Consider the following 13,220-nt stretch of genomic DNA (forward strand, 5'->3'; position numbering starts at 1 on the left):
GCTAACACCTTATCCCAACAGACTGCCAAGAGAAAGTTCAATCTGGAACAGACTTTCCTTGACGAGACATTTGGGTGTAAAGGAAGGAACCTTCAGATGCAATACCACACTGACCCAATGTTAGCCATTACTTCCATTCTTCAGCTATACCTGAAACCACACTAAGTGAGCTGTGGTGAAGTTTCTATTTAACTCAGAGTTCTACTAACAACAAAACAGCTATCTAGTTTAAGCTGTATATTATTCTAGAAATGTAAGTACTTGCCAATAAAATTTCCTTTCTAATTTTAAGGATTTAGAACTTTCAAGTATTATACGATGCCTTTCTATGTTTAATACAGATGCAGAAGCAACAGAAGTTCTCTGTTTGTTTTCTTAGTAAGGCAAAATAGTTCTAAATACACTTCAGCTACAAAGTATGCCCCCTTGAAAGCCAAGCTTTGTTAGAGGCACACCTGAACTACCTGTTTGAGAGGGGCTTATTGTCTTTCTCTCCATTACTTTGTGTAAAGAAAATAAGATGTCAATTGACACATAATACTCAACATATATGGGATCCATAAATAAAATTGTAATTGAAGGTCTTACATTAAAGGCTGGAAAAAGCCTTATATGAGCACAACTGCAACTATATGTTTTTGAAAGCTGCAAACCATATAAAACAGGACGCACCATGTGACTTCTGGTGGGCTAACGTGGACTAAATCTTTCTTAGAAAAAAAACCTTCTCAAATGCCTTTTTCTTTTCTCTTGATGTGTTAGGTATACATACCCTGAGTGGGAATTTTAAAGGCCTACGATAAGGCTGGAAACCCACAGGTCCTCCCTGTTGAAGTATGGCTTGATGGGCCGCATGGAGACCTTCTCCCACAACTGGAATGGCATTATTATTGCGAGCATGCTGGTTGTTAGGTTGCTGATTTGCATTGTTTTCGTTCTCTTCCTGATCACCAAGTAGGTAAGAATGAAGATCCCTGCAACAATCAAAATTTCAGTTTTGTTCTGTTTGGTATGAATGAGAAACTTACAGAAATATAGGCCTACTCAGAATCCATACAGGTTGTACAAAACTAATACAGGAGTACTGGCAGAATCTTGATTAAGTAAAATAAGCCTTTTTTGGTAACATACTCAATATCATCATAAACACAGTTTAGAAGGAAAGTGCTGGTGTGGATGCAGTTAGAATTCCATCACAAGGGAAGATCACTTATCTGTTTGACTGCTTTAAAAACACCACCTGGTATTAAAGGTGTTGTGCACATGAAAGGAAAATTACATGGATATTTCAGTTCATGTAAGCACAGAGCTCTACTGACAGCTTTTATGTTACTGTCACCCAAGCTCTATAGGAAACAAGGGCCTTCAAACCTAAACCAAACAAGGATGGTGCTGCATTGCTATGGACGTGCTGTCAAACTGCAGAGGCAAGCAGTCTTTCAAGAAGATTCTGAATTGCTCAAACCTGTTCACAGCTTTTTAAGAATATCAATCCTAGGAAAAAAATCAATCTACTTAAAAATTATTCTGTTGATGTTTTCCACACATACAATTAGCAAAATTTGACTATGATTAAAAATGAACCTTTAGAACTTAATTTTCTTCAGCTTAGCAGAGTAAGATATGTGCAGATATTCTAATAGCAATTAAATTTACCCAACAGTTTGCTTTTTGGGAACAACAGAGCAAAAGATTTTCATCTGTGCCAAACTAAAATTCCTGAAGAGGTAATTGGTAATTGTCCTAAAGAGCTGCAACACTGGAGTAAGAAGAGCCATTTCTATCACAATCTCTAAAACTCTCCTGTTACACTATACTTAAACACAATCAAAACTTGGAAAATAATTAAAAACTTCTTCAAAATGTAAACCAAGAGAATAGGGAGTGAGCAGTTTCCTTATGAGAAACTAAAATAAATATTATGGGTTACAGTGAAGAAAAAAATCTTTCATTCATTCACTCACTTTCTCATACATAACTTCTCATACATAACTCATACATAATAATTATTCTTTGAATAATTCTTGATGCTAAGAGTGCAACATGGTGGGAGAATGCCAATGTACTTTGAAGTTAAACTGAAAACTGTACAGAAATAAAATCAACCTTACTTTTTTCTTGACTAATTTGGCAAACAGAAGAACTAAAAAATAATTTCAAGTGCTAGAACTCTGCCTGGCAGTACAATAATTTACTTTATTTGACAAAGAAATAGTTTATCCTTTTCTAAAGTCTGAACTTGTAACTTTAAAACCCCTAATTTAAGTTGCTTACTTCTTCAGCTCAATGTTCTAAATTATTTTTCTTTTTTTTTTCCTTCTTAGAGTAAGAAATCCAAGAAGTGCACATGAATTTTACTTAGATGATTCATGGAAACATACTGCTGACATTTCCTTATTTTCATATAATAGGGAGTGAAGAAGATGTCAGTCATACTTTTACAGATTTCTTTCACTAAGCAAATGCTGTAATGGTGTACCAAAAGAATTACTTGTCAAAGGCTAGTCCAGAAGTACATACATCTACTGCTTAGAAGAAAGCAATCACTGTATAAGTTTTTCATAATATATTTATCTGTAAAAGAGCTATTAAACCTGCTTGTTGGGACAACCTTCTGGAAAGCTGCCCTCATGTTAAAGGCCAAACTGGACACAGTGGTTATAGCTGAATTTGGATTTCTGTACTTACAGCAAGTATCCAGCAGTAACAGTCCATGCTCGTACAAGACCTTTCAACCACTGTCTTGTATGTCCTTGCTCTAGCAAAGCTGGAAGCACCACCTGAAGTAAAAGCAGCTCTAGGGAAAGTTCACTTACTGGAGCATCACTGGAAACAATGGGAAGAGCATAACATAAAATATAAGGAACATTCTAATAGAAATCTTTTACACTGAATCCTATCAATGCCACCACAATACAAAAATACATTGGATGCCAAAAAGGAAAATCGTTCATTTTTTTGTTACGGTTTTTCCCTATATACTACCCTGAACAGAGAGGTTAGCCACTTGGCATATAATAAATTTAGGAAAAAAACATTGAGAAAGATTATATCTAAGAATACAGTATGTGTCTCTATTTGCATCTATCATTACTGTTTGAATTATTATTCAGAAATAGGAAAAAACTGCTATCATTAAAAAAATGCAGTTATGGATATTCTTTTACTCCTGAAGCAATGACAATCAGGAATGAGTGTGTTAAAAAAGCAAACGCAAAAGGAACTTCACTATCAGAAAGTTGAACTGGGAAGTGTTTTGAGGGCATAAAGCCCTGAACAGTTATCTTTACGGAAGGAATACAAACTGCTTCTTTTTTCAAGTAGCTTTTAATTTGTCACATTGTATGATGTAGCCATGTCCTTTACCCTTTACTTCTCCTAGAACAATGAAGATTAGATTAATGGAAGACAAAATAACATCACAAAAAGTGTCACTTTAATGCTCAGGGAGAGCAAATACTTTTTCCAGTTATACAAACATTAAAAAAAACCCCATCTTTTTAAAAATAAATGCTCACCTGTAGAGCATAACATTATATGGAAGAAAGTTAGGCAGAAGATACTTAATAATGCGTATAGGAAGCCAGAGCATGAGTAGTACAATTGATCCAAAGACAATCTGCAATTATAAGGTAAACAAGTTAGTCCAAAAAGTAGAAACTACCAAACCATGTTTCCCACCCATCTCTGGCATGTTCCCTGGGGTGGTGGGCAGCCCAGGCTAACAGCTGAATACCTTCCCAGCTGCTTGCTTATTCCCCTCGCCAGCTGAAAGGGAAGGCAAAACAGAAGGCAGGCAAGATGAGATAATGGCAATTTAATAGAGAAAGCACCAAGTAAGCAATCAAAACAGTAAGAATTCACTCTCTACTTCCCATCAGCAGACAGACAATCAGCAATTTCTTGGGAAGTTGGGAAGGCAAACACCATAACCATGAACATCCCCTCCCAACCTCCTTTCTCACAGCTTTTACTGCTGATCATGATGTCATATCCCTTTGGTCAGTTTGGGTCAGCTGTTCCAGGAATACCCTCCTTCCAGCCTACAGCTTACTCACTGGAGGTGAGGGAGCAGGGCAGAGCGGCAAAGAAAATGCCTGGATGCTGAGCAAGCACTGTCCAGCCACAGCCAACAGGGCTGTGTTTAGCAACACTGTTTCAGCCGCCATTCAAGGTGCAAAAGGGCATTTGAAGACACTATGAAGAAAATGAAATCCATCCCAGGCAGACCAGTTGACTACGATGCCCTTGCCAAATAGGACTGCAGGTGAGTAAGCACCAGAATAACCCTGCTGACAGCTAGAGCAACGCCAGAGTTCTTTCTTCCTCCATCCCCAACACCAGGATTGCTTATTTTGTATTCCTCTCTTTTTCTAAGTGGCTGACTTCTTAAGCAACTTGCTGAAGCATCAAAAGACCTTTCAGTTCATATTTTTTCACATTTCAAATTGAGTGAAAGACCGAAATTCAGTAGGGGACATCAAGTGCCTGAAGACAATGCACTTTTATGATTTCTGTTTCCTTAAGGAACCCGAGGAAAAATTAAGTACATTTTAAACACATTCTTACATTTCATATAAATGAAATAGAGACTAAAGATGTGGAAAAAAATTGTGTTTAACTAGGTAAAAAAAAAATCCCATTCTTCCTGAAAAATAATAGTTTATGTCATACACAAGACATTTCTTTAACATACAGAAAGATAAACAGAGCTTGAAAGGTGTGATTTATTCTTTGAAATGGTAAATGATTACCATTCTGGATCCCATATTCTAGCATGAGGCTAGTGAAAATTCTGAATTAATTAGCTGATCAAGTCAAAAGGTGAAGTTCAAGTAACTGCCTGTTCAACACTTATGTGTGACAACATAAGTGAGACCATGAGCAACCAGTAGATCTTGGCTTGTATTTGGGCCACCTGATGTACCATGAAATTTCAGGCAGCTGAAGAATTACCATTATCTAAGGACAGAATGCTCAGAAAGGTGGAAAGGTCAACTCCACTCAGATATTGAAGGGCTCTCTAACAAACCAGGATCTCTCTGAGCTTTCACTGCTTAAGGCACCTCAGGTGTAACAACACAGCACATCAAACAATGTTTCTGGTGTGTCAGCTTACACAGTTCATGCAACATTTATGTCAAAGACAGTCTGAGACCCTGCCTTCACTGCATGCTCAGCACTGCTCAGCAAACCTCAGACAAACAACTGAAGGGAAAAAACTCTCAATGTTTTCACCATCTTACAGTGATAATCTGGAAACAGCCACCACTGGCTACAGCAGTAGAATCCAGTCCAAAATCTATCTAGAAAATTACTCTCCCCTGCTGCACTATGGCTGAACTGGACACACAATGTTTACTGCAGTAACTGAGGCCATCATGAAAGTTAAGCGATTTACAATATCCATTATAACAAACACTTGTTTTCTGAATATACAAACATTTTCTGGGACTTAGCATGAGATACTTGGTTTAGAAGAGAGCTCTGAAGTCCAACCAACTCTCCCCAAACCCCTGCTCTGAGCATACCCAGATACATCAGGTTGTTCAGAACCTTATCTAGTTGAGCTTGAGTATTGAAAGATGCAGATTCTGTTGGCAACCTGCTCCAGTACCAGTTCACTTCCATGGTGAAAATGCTCTCCATTAAATACACAGTACATATGAAGCTTAATTTCTAAATAAAGAAATCTTTTTGATAAGTCCTTACCACTGATAAGATAAACCTCCTGAGATGTCTATAGATGGGCAAGTGAATCATTTCCTGCACAGGATTGAAGTCTGGATCATTCAAATTCCTGAGAAACCATAAGACACCAGGTCTCAATACCTGAAGTAGGAAATAGAAAACAACATATGAGGACAATATAATATTTGTATTTATTTTTCATTTTGAACAACACTGCTGCAGAAAATAAGCTTTACCATAACAGGGATATTGGTTGAACAAGATTCACCAAAATTGCACAGAAATAGAACAAAGAAAGTATTATTACAGGGAACTAGAGAACCAATAACCAAATAAGAGCTTAATTTTCAAGTACTGATTTATCTTAAACAACTAAAACATATTTGGATTCATTTGAAGGCAATGCTCATATTAAACAGCTAAACAAAAATCTCTAAGTAAAATGTACTCAAAATCATGATTTTTTCACTGCAGTAAGTACCAGCATGGCCCTTTTTACATAAAACTGAATCCAATATACACACAAAAAATGGTAGCAGCAACACCCACACACGAAAGATTTAACAGTTCTGTATGTAAGCCTCCAACTGTGTTACATACCAATCTTATTCTAGAGACTTACCTCTCTTAGCAAAAGGATGAAGGATGCAAAATAGAAGACGTAAACCATTCCAACCAACCAATGCAGAAACATTGTGGTGCCTGGGGCAGACTGAAAGCTCAATTCTCTGTCTTTCAGAGTGGCATCAAACATCTCCTAGAAGAAGGTGAAGAGTAAACAAATTTGAATAGTTTGGCAAACATCCACACATACTCATTTTGTTTACCCTAGTTAAATATATATACTAAGCATAATTTAAATGTTTGCTTTAACACATAAATACACCATTTACAGAAAAAAGGGATTATTTATGATAAGAACAGCAAATAAAGATCAATATCTGATCAATTTATTTCTTCTGACAGAAAGAAGAAATACGTCAACTCAATCACTAACAGACTCTAGATAAGTTATAAATCAATTCAAACAAAGTGACACTATGATGGAAGCAAGTAATCCCTAAGTAAAATTCTATTTCTACCAAGGCTGGAAGGAACTAATTTTGTCTATTTCAAATTTATCACTCAGTATTTTTCAGGACAGAAAAACTGTCCTCAATTCCAAACAAGTGCAGCAAAGATCTTTTTCAAAACAAAGATCTCTTTCAAAAGAAAGAGACTGGATAACTTAAAATACGAAGTCATTACTATTCCACATAAGATGGCTGCATAAAGAGGTTTATTCAGAGAACAAGTTTGCCTATAAGTAAGCTCATTATCAGAGTGGTCTTGTAACAGCACTAAAAAGGATTAGGATCTTGTGATTTTAGTAATAGCATGTTAATTTGTATTTAGTAACATAAAAAACCCTAAAATTAACATTAGGCAGTACCTAAAAAACCCTAGAAATCTCCCTCTGGAAATGCTGTTGATGAAAACAGAAGAGTGCTGTCAAATCAAACTCATATTAACAGCTCTCTTCTCATCAGAACTTTTTTTTTTGCTTCAAATATAAACAGCTACAAAAGATTTTATCATTATTTGTTTCTGTTCTTACCAAGGAGCATATATCCAACCACCAGCCACAGATGAGAGGAAACACACCAATTTCAACCACCACTAACAAGGAAACCTTTAGGAAAAGACAGAAAATAACATCTCACTAGTTTAACAAAAATTGCTAAGAAAACAATAATGTCAGTTTAAATTGAGAGGGTTTTTTTTCCGCACACAAAAAATTAGGATTACCTTGACAACAATATAGCAAACTCCTAGTAAACGACGTGATCGCTGAAACTTAACAAGAGCTGCCAAACCCTGAATAGCTTTGTCAAGAAAATAACACTGGAAAACATTTTGTAACAGTCTAATACCAAACACTATATTATGCTGCTTTTAGCAACAGGAAATTTTATAAAAGAGAAAAATTAAATAGTAAGTATGTGTACTGTCAGGGTTCTATTTCCAAAACTGGCTGTGACTCCAGTAGTCATGATCTGGTGTGCTGAGTAACATCCTCAAACATGCATCTAAAGTAAATAAATATTAATTAATAATAGGACCCTTAAATTAAACGACCAGCAGTTTTCTCGAGAAATAAATAGTTGTCTCTGAAAACATCTGCCACAAATAAGTAAGTTTAAAAACCGAAGACCTACTTTAAATAGTAGCTTTCCCTTCACTGCTGTCTAAACCAAATTCTCACCTTTTCCAAGAAAAGCTAGATGCAATTGCACTTTGGGAGCTTGTTTTGGTTTTTTTTTTTTCAGGAGGAAAAACCTACGTGCTAATCTACTAATGTTTTCACATGCACTGCACATCAGTATACTGATGTGGAAAATCAATGTTAACTTCATTTACTTTTGCACAAAAAACTGGTAACAAGTGTATATTCTTTCAAATGGATGCTGATGTAAAAAAACATGCAGCTTGAATGCAGCTTTCTTACTTGTGACCAAATAAATCCTTCCAGCTTCCAGTACTTTATTTTCTACAACTGAAAGAAAGTAGTTTTCTCTGAGAAAGTAATAACGAGAAAGAAATTCTTGCTGCAAACTCTCAGTAGTTCAGAGACATAACAAAGAAACTAAGATAATTCTTATTCAAAAATCTGGCAGGATCAAAAATATTTGAATAAATTTCCCATCATACCTCCTTTTATAATCTCTCTGCTGCAACTACAGTTCACAGCAGAAGCCTACGGATAGTGAGGAAAAGATGATTCTACACTCTTCTCCTCAGACAGACCTTCAAGCAAGCATAAAAGCCCTCAATTGTGTTGTTGAGCATGTGACAGTATTTGAAAGCAGGCAGTCACACTGACAACTTCTAAATCTCCAAGAGAACAGATCTTTCCTTCCAATTTCACCAAAAGAGCAGAGAAAAACAGTGAGTTAAGTGCACCTGCATCATGTCTGCATCTCAACAAAGCATAGCCAGAAAAAATTATTGACATATAAATCTGAACCAGGTAACTACTGACAAAAGGATACATGACAAACAATTAGAGTCACTGCTAGAAGAACATATCCCACTATAGTTGTAATCAGGCCTTCAAAGTGAGACGCTTGGACCTGGAGCAAAGAGGAAAAAAGGTGAAAGTTCATCAGTCTCTTAGAAGATTACATCTCCTTTTTATGTAACTAAGATAAATTCCAAATTTCAACTCTTCAAGAAGAATGCCAAGTTTCTCTAGTTTTTAAATATTTCAATAATCTACTATTTTTGTATCTTCATCAAGAATAGATAATGTTTACATTTACATTACAACTACTTTCTTTGAACTCAAAACCACCTCAACATATGAAAGAAAAAGTGCCACCTTACACTGTTTCATTCATCCCCTGGTTTCCCCATCTCAGTATCATCCATTTTCAAACTTTGTAAACAAGTTTAAAATGTACACAAGGAACAAGAGGCTGTTAAAAAAACCTGAAGACACACACAGTTTTTACAAACAGTAAAAGCTTCACTTGAGATGTAAATAATGGAGGAAGTGGAAAAGAGTGGGACAAAATTTTTAATCATATACTCAAAAAGGTTGAAGGACTAGCAAGAAAACATACTTGAAGTTACTTTTGCAACCACAAATAGAAGTGGAAAGATGCTACAAAAATATTGTGATTGAATAAACAGTGGTAGTTTATTTTTCATTTTGAAATTATAAAACAGTACTCACATATTCCTCAAAGCCCAGGCCAACAATGGAGAAGTGACCAATGTGGTATGGACAAAATGCTGTATAATGTAAGCAGAAAAGAGAAAAAAAGGCCATGAAAACTGGTAATGGAGCCTTATTTGCAGGATGAATACTATAACATGGTATTATTCTGCTTCTTGTAAATTTCATGAAAATAATACAAAAAATTAATTTCTGTGCAAATATTTGCAAGTGTTAGATTCCTATAATTTTATAAACACTGAAAATCAGATCAGAATTTGCACTTAAGGACTAAAACAATATAAAACTACACAGAATAAAAGGAAGTCTTTTCCTTCTTATTCCATCTTGCACTCTGTAAATTAATTCCAGAGTTATGTACTAGGCTGGCATCTGTCTCAGACGCCTGTAGGAACCTGTGCTGTATATTCATTCTTTCCCATGCACTAAAAGACTTCATTAGCCATTTTACAGCCTGGTGGGATGGGACTTGCTCTAGCAAGGCTTCAGTTCTAGTCCTTTAATTCTTAAGAATACTTAATATATTGTGAAAAATGCAAGCCCTGCCGAAATTTGTAGAGGGAAGAGGAGGGGGAGAAAGATGACACCCAGTGAAGAGATGAGGAGCAAATGAGAAGTCTTTTACTTTGAACTAATGTACTGAAAACTGCTCATTATTCCTGAGAACTCACTCCTGATCATTCTGAGGTTTCAGGGGAAATGCATTAGAAAACCTTCCCCATTTTTAGAAACCTGCATATTTGCAACAAAATTAATTTTTTAGTTACTTTATCTCACTCTGTTGTCTTCCAACCAAGTTATGAAGGACTATAGAATTCAAGTAATTTTTTTATAGGAGCGGAGTGCATCAGTATAAAGAGAAGGGGCTGCAAAAGTGGCAAGCTTTTGTTTTCACCTATATTCTCTTCACTACATCATGGTAGCCCACCCTGGGAACGACTACAGACTAAACATTCCCTCAAATGAAAACTGTGATGATTTTCTTTTTCCTCATTTCTGTATGACCAACATGAAAAAAATTCCAACTTCAATACCAAGAAGCAAACAAACAAATCAACAAAAAAACTACAGGAAAAGATTTAGCAGGATTTGTATTACCCTCATCAATGATAAGAAAAGTTTTAATTTATGTCTCTTTTAGGAAAATCAGCAGTTATTGGGAAAAGCAAACATGTAAAAGATAAAGGAAGGAATTGAACTCTCCCTGCCCAGTAAGAACAAGAGAAAGAAAAGTGAGATGAAAAAGATCACACTCCCAACTCCTACAGATATCAGACTAATAACTTAAAAGTTGCATTTTTGACATTTTATGAGAATATAGTGCAAGTTTGTCATGTTTTTAAAATAACATTATTTAAAACATTTTCTAATGGATTCCAAACAAAAAAGCACAAAGGAGTACAAACTCCTCTGTGAGTACTAGACTGAGCGATAGAAAATATTAATTAAGTTGAAATGAATTAATTTGTCCAAGGAGAATTTCTGGACCGCTAATTAAGATTACAAATGCTTTCCTTCTGTTTTACCAAGTACCTCCTGTGACATCTGAACTCACAAGTACTATAATTACAAATTACTAGAGATTTGGCAGTTGCAAATGAAGCAGTATTACTTAATGGGAAAGATACTAAAAATAGGCTTGAGAGGCACATATTAAATTCCCAGACCTCCTGCTTACTTAGGAAAGTCATTCTCTTTTCTATTTGGGAGTCCCCCCTTGGCAAAGCAGCTACTGAAAATGTTTCTATACAACAGCCTCATTAAACATTCTTATTACTTCCTTATTATTGAATTTTTATCTATGGTTTAGAAATTCCATGGTTATTATCTACTTAGTAAAAAAGCCTACATATTATAGCAGCTAAAAAAATCCAATTAACTTCTGATAACTATGCATTAAAATAGAATAATTATCAGAAAGAAATAATTCAAGTATTTCCCACCTCTTATTTTAGAACAGTTACAGTTTCTTGTGAATTAAACGTACAATGTACTTATGTTTATTTTCTTTTGATTTGCTGTTCTGTTTCAGTATCTAAATGTTCAAATCACTGGTTCAGTGTTGTGAGCTTTACTTTGTCTGTAAAAACTTATCTACAGTACAACTTCAGCTTTTCAACCTCAAACCCTTCTGCCAGGAAAGACCACTGAAAAAACACCAAAGCAACATAAAAATTTCTTTTATAAACTGGTCATTCAGAGCAAGTGAAACTTTGTGGTATTTTTGTCTGGTATTTTTTGAAGTGTATAACATGCTTTATTTGTCACTAAAATGCTACATTCTTGCATACCTCCCTCCCTTTCAGTCTGAGCTCCAAGAATGGATTCTTGGAAAAATTTGTATAACTAGCTAATAAGAACTATGAAGAGAAAAATTATCTTAGCTACTCCTCAAAGCACTGCATTTCCTCGCAAATTAAATTCCCTGAGATTCCTCCTTTAATTTAACAATATTAGAAATAAATATTTTCTGTGCTTTAGTTGACATGGTTAAGGTTCTACTAGATTTCCTATTTTAAATCTATTCACTTAAAGAAATTAAAATGACAAAACTAGAAAATAATAAATATTTGTTTTCCTATTTCCAGTTCATTTTTGGTTCTGTTTTTAGAGGTTACATCTTCATTTTTCTAGAACAGCCTTAAAATAGACCTGCACTACCAATTCACAAAGAAGGATCATTTTAAAACCTAAGAGCAAACAATACTTACCAAAGACAAGTATGAACAGGGTATTTAAAGACACCACCCAAAAGACATGCTCCTGTAAGGAGTACAGGGGAAAGAGGAAGGAAGATGACAAAAAACAGTACATAAATGTCAGTTTTTTAAATAAGTGACTTGACTTTGTATCTCAACTTCTTATTTCAACAGCCTATTATCACCAGAACTTGCACATCTCATGTTAGAGCCAGGAAGTTTGTGCTCTAACATGCAGCTCAGTCACATCCATGAACATTTATCTAGATAAGTGCACTTACTCTTACTTACATTTTGTAAAAGTAGGCTTTTATTTTAAAGTCTATACAAATAGTTCCATCTTTAAAAAGAATTACATGAAGTGTGAGTGGATACTTTTTTTATAAATGAGAAATGTTCATCTGAACTTTTAACAATTAGTTTTTGCCACAACAAATGCATTAACAAAACTGACAGCTCTGACTCTAGAAATGACAGCACATCTCCAGTTTTTAATATTACTTTTAGCTAAGATGTGACCTCAGCCACAAGTACACTGGATTTTTACTACTTTTGATATTAATATTTAAAGTAAATGACTAATAACATTAGTCATTAGTTATTAGCATCACATTTAAATAAGAGACATTAATGACCTCTGAGGTATTTTTCAAACTGAATGATTCTAAGAGAGAGTATTTTGAAAACAGAGTCAACTGAAGAGCTTAGATTTTAAAATCTAGTCTACACTAGATGTAGTGGTGTTATGGTGGTACTAGGACAAAAAATATATTTGAATGAGAACTGTATTTTAATTATAATAAAGATCAAAACATAAGGTTAGAACACATATGTATTTTCAGTGTGTGCTTTTTAAAAGCTCTAGTTTTTATTTTCAGTGGAGTAAGTGATCCAAAAGTTTCTATGTCTTTTAAGAAATTCACTTTTATGCCACACACACACCACTAATTTGTGAAACTCCTAAAATCCCAGTTTGCTTGAACATGACATCATTAAAAATGTCTTTTAAGAAATATATATATGACATGAAAATAAGGACTTTAAATACAATTATGTACATTAAAAAATACAGATACTTAAAAGAATCCTTCTGTAGAAATTCTTTAAAA

General features: G+C 34.8%; 1 protein-coding gene across 4 annotated transcripts in view; it reads right to left on the reverse strand.

Moving 5' to 3' along the window:
- The window catches only part of MARCHF6 (membrane associated ring-CH-type finger 6), a 44,830-nt gene that overhangs the window by 12,373 nt on the left and 19,237 nt on the right, over positions 1 to 13,220 (reverse strand). For all 4 annotated transcript variants that reach the window (XM_071454405.1, XM_071454397.1, XM_071454387.1 and 1 more), the window contains exons 10-19: positions 12,124 to 12,175; positions 9,410 to 9,468; positions 8,724 to 8,804; positions 7,480 to 7,548; positions 7,289 to 7,363; positions 6,314 to 6,448; positions 5,713 to 5,832; positions 3,519 to 3,619; positions 2,689 to 2,826; positions 773 to 974 (exon numbers count right to left, since the gene is read on the reverse strand). In XM_071454405.1, coding sequence (XP_071310506.1) covers positions 773 to 974; positions 2,689 to 2,826; positions 3,519 to 3,619; positions 5,713 to 5,832; positions 6,314 to 6,448; positions 7,289 to 7,363; positions 7,480 to 7,548; positions 8,724 to 8,804; positions 9,410 to 9,468; positions 12,124 to 12,175 — 1,032 coding nt within the window. The remainder of the gene's footprint in view (positions 1 to 772; positions 975 to 2,688; positions 2,827 to 3,518; positions 3,620 to 5,712; positions 5,833 to 6,313; positions 6,449 to 7,288; positions 7,364 to 7,479; positions 7,549 to 8,723; positions 8,805 to 9,409; positions 9,469 to 12,123; positions 12,176 to 13,220) is intronic.

This window comes from Agelaius tricolor, unplaced genomic scaffold (assembly GCF_023055355.1).
Source record: "Agelaius tricolor isolate 1412-34295 unplaced genomic scaffold, bAgeTri1.0.p SCAF_2, whole genome shotgun sequence".
Lineage (NCBI taxonomy): Eukaryota > Metazoa > Chordata > Aves > Passeriformes > Icteridae > Agelaius > Agelaius tricolor.